Here is a 2,500-nt window from a genome sequence, read left to right as displayed (position 1 = left end):
TTATCTGTGACGGTGATGTGTGTTGTGTTCAGGTGGAGTATCTGCTGAGGAAGATCAGCAGCGTGATGCCGGTGGAGCTGAGCTGCGTGGAGCTGGAGGACGGTCTGAGCGTCTGGAGCTTCCTGGACGAGGTGACGGCGGCGGGTCGAGCAGTGGACGGCGAGAGCATCGGTGTGGCTGTGGAGAAGGTGTACAGAGAGATGGTGGGGAACGTGCTGAAGGAGGTGCGCTCATCTCATTCACTCACACACACACACACACACACACACAGTCCCCGTGACCCGTGCGCGTGTGTTTCAGGGCTATCTGTGGAAGAAGGGTCACCTGCGCAGGAACTGGACGGAGCGCTGGTTCTGCCTGAGGCCCGGCTCGCTCTCGTACTTCATGAGCGAGGACTGCAGGGACTGTAAGGGTGTCATCGAGGTGGACCAGAACTGCTGCGTGGAGGTACGGCGCTCGCCGCTCACCGCTGCGTCTGTTTCCGGAGCGTTTCTGTGTGTGACCCGCGTCTGACTGTGATCCGCAGGCGCTGTCGGACCGAGACGAGAAGAGATGCATGTTCTGTGTCAAGATGCTCCACAAAACCTTGGAGATCAGCGCACCAGACTCCAGACAGAGACAGGAGTGGATCACAGGTGTGTGCACAAATCATACAAAAACCTTTGATTGGGTATTTCACATAGAATTCATATATTTTTATATAATGTATACATAATAACAAGATATTGTGAAATTAAGAAAATTCTAATTAAATCTTTATGATTTCACTAAATTTACAAAGAATTTATATATATATATATATATATATTAGTGCTGTCAAACTATTAATTGCATCCAAAATAAACGTTTTTGTTTACATGATATCTGTGTGTGTACTGTTTATTTATTGTGTATATATATAAACACACACACATGCGTGTATATATTTAAGAAAAACATGTTATGTTTATATATGAAATATATTTATAAATAATATTAATTATATGAATATAAATATACACATGTAAATGTGTGTGTGTATTTATATATATTATTTTAAAGCATAATTTAATTAGGTAAACTTATTAGAATACTTATAAATTAGAAATAGAATTGACTAGAAACTAGAAAAAAGATGTATGTTGTTTTAAGGATGATTCAATATTTTTATGTCGTATTATAGAAAAAATACAATACAAACATAAAAAAAACTTTTTTTTTTTTAAATGTACATTTAAAATTTTTTTTTTTTGCACCAATCTTACAGAACTTTGTTAGATTTAATTGGGAAATGTATTAGAATAATTATAAATGACAGAAATACTAGTAATTGACAAGAAAACAAGAAATAAAACTGCTACAAATTTTGCTACAGAGGTATATTCGTTTTGGTTTCTAGTAGAAATATGCGGTATGCATCTTTTTATTTTTATTTAAAAAATATTTTAATTGGTTTCAAATTATTTCAATAATTATTTTAATATATAAATATATTATTATATATAATATATGAGTTATTAAAATGTATCATATTATAATAACATATGTAATAAATATATAAATCTAATTAATAATTATAAATCTCCCTCTTCTCTCAGCGATCCAGACGTCTCTGCGTCTGTCGGCGGACGGCCGGGTCTCGCTGCACGAGGAGCTGAAGGAGCGGCGGAGGGAGCTGCGCGAGGAGAGAGAGAGGAGGTGCGCGCTGCGGGTGGAGGAGACGCGGAGGCTGAGGGAGCTGCAGGGGGAGCGCGAGGAGCAGCTGGCCGAGCTGGAGCTCCTGAAGGAGGCGCAGAGACAGGCCCAGGCCTCCCTGCAGCAGGAGGAGCAGAGGAGGCGCAGCCAGCACGAGGAGCTGCAGAAGACCCTGCAGAGACAGCTACAGGAGGCGCAGGAGGTGAACGGGACGCTCAGAAACACACCACAAGAGTTAGAAACAATCATTCAGTTTGATCAGAAAGTGTGCACTTCTTAAAGTTTCAAATGAGTGTTAAAGAGTGTTTTTACCTAATTTCAATTAAATTCAATTAAATTAAAAGTTTAATTAATCTTAAAGGTACAGTAGCGAGAAAAAGCAGTTTTTCCAAATTAAACACTGCAAAAAAACAACAACAAAAAAAACAAAAACAAAACCAATCAAAAAGTAACACTGTTAGTAAAAAAATGCAATGTATGTGTAAAATGTGTATGTGTGTGTGTGTGTGTGTGTCTCAGGCACGGGCAAATCTTTGTGCGGAGGTGGCGGTTCGCGATCTGGAGGCTGAACACCAGCAGCGGAGAATCAGAGAGCTGGAAGATCTTCATCACAGACTTCAGGAAGCTCTAGAGCAACAGATCAGAGCGAGACAGGAAGAAGAGACCTACAGATACACACAGACCAGGTACCCCCCCCCCCCCCCCCCACACCCCACACACACCCACACACACACACACACACACACACACACACACACACACACACACACACACACACGCACACTCACACACACACACACACACACACACACACACACACACACAC

General features: G+C 41.3%; 1 protein-coding gene across 1 annotated transcript in view; it reads left to right on the top strand.

Moving 5' to 3' along the window:
- LOC109047489 (differentially expressed in FDCP 6 homolog) overlaps positions 1–2,500 on the top strand; it is a 13,808-nt gene that overhangs the window by 3,844 nt on the left and 7,464 nt on the right. The window contains exons 4-8 of the mRNA XM_042711601.1: positions 33–224; positions 301–447; positions 527–635; positions 1,578–1,876; positions 2,194–2,360. Of these exons, the coding sequence (XP_042567535.1) occupies positions 33–224; positions 301–447; positions 527–635; positions 1,578–1,876; positions 2,194–2,360 (914 nt within the window). The remainder of the gene's footprint in view (positions 1–32; positions 225–300; positions 448–526; positions 636–1,577; positions 1,877–2,193; positions 2,361–2,500) is intronic.

Source organism: Cyprinus carpio, chromosome A22 (genome assembly GCF_018340385.1).
Source record: "Cyprinus carpio isolate SPL01 chromosome A22, ASM1834038v1, whole genome shotgun sequence".
In the NCBI taxonomy this organism is placed as follows: Eukaryota; Metazoa; Chordata; class Actinopteri; order Cypriniformes; family Cyprinidae; genus Cyprinus; species Cyprinus carpio.
The sequence above is the reverse complement of the archived record's forward strand: the minus strand, read 5'-3'. Positions and strand labels throughout refer to the sequence as shown.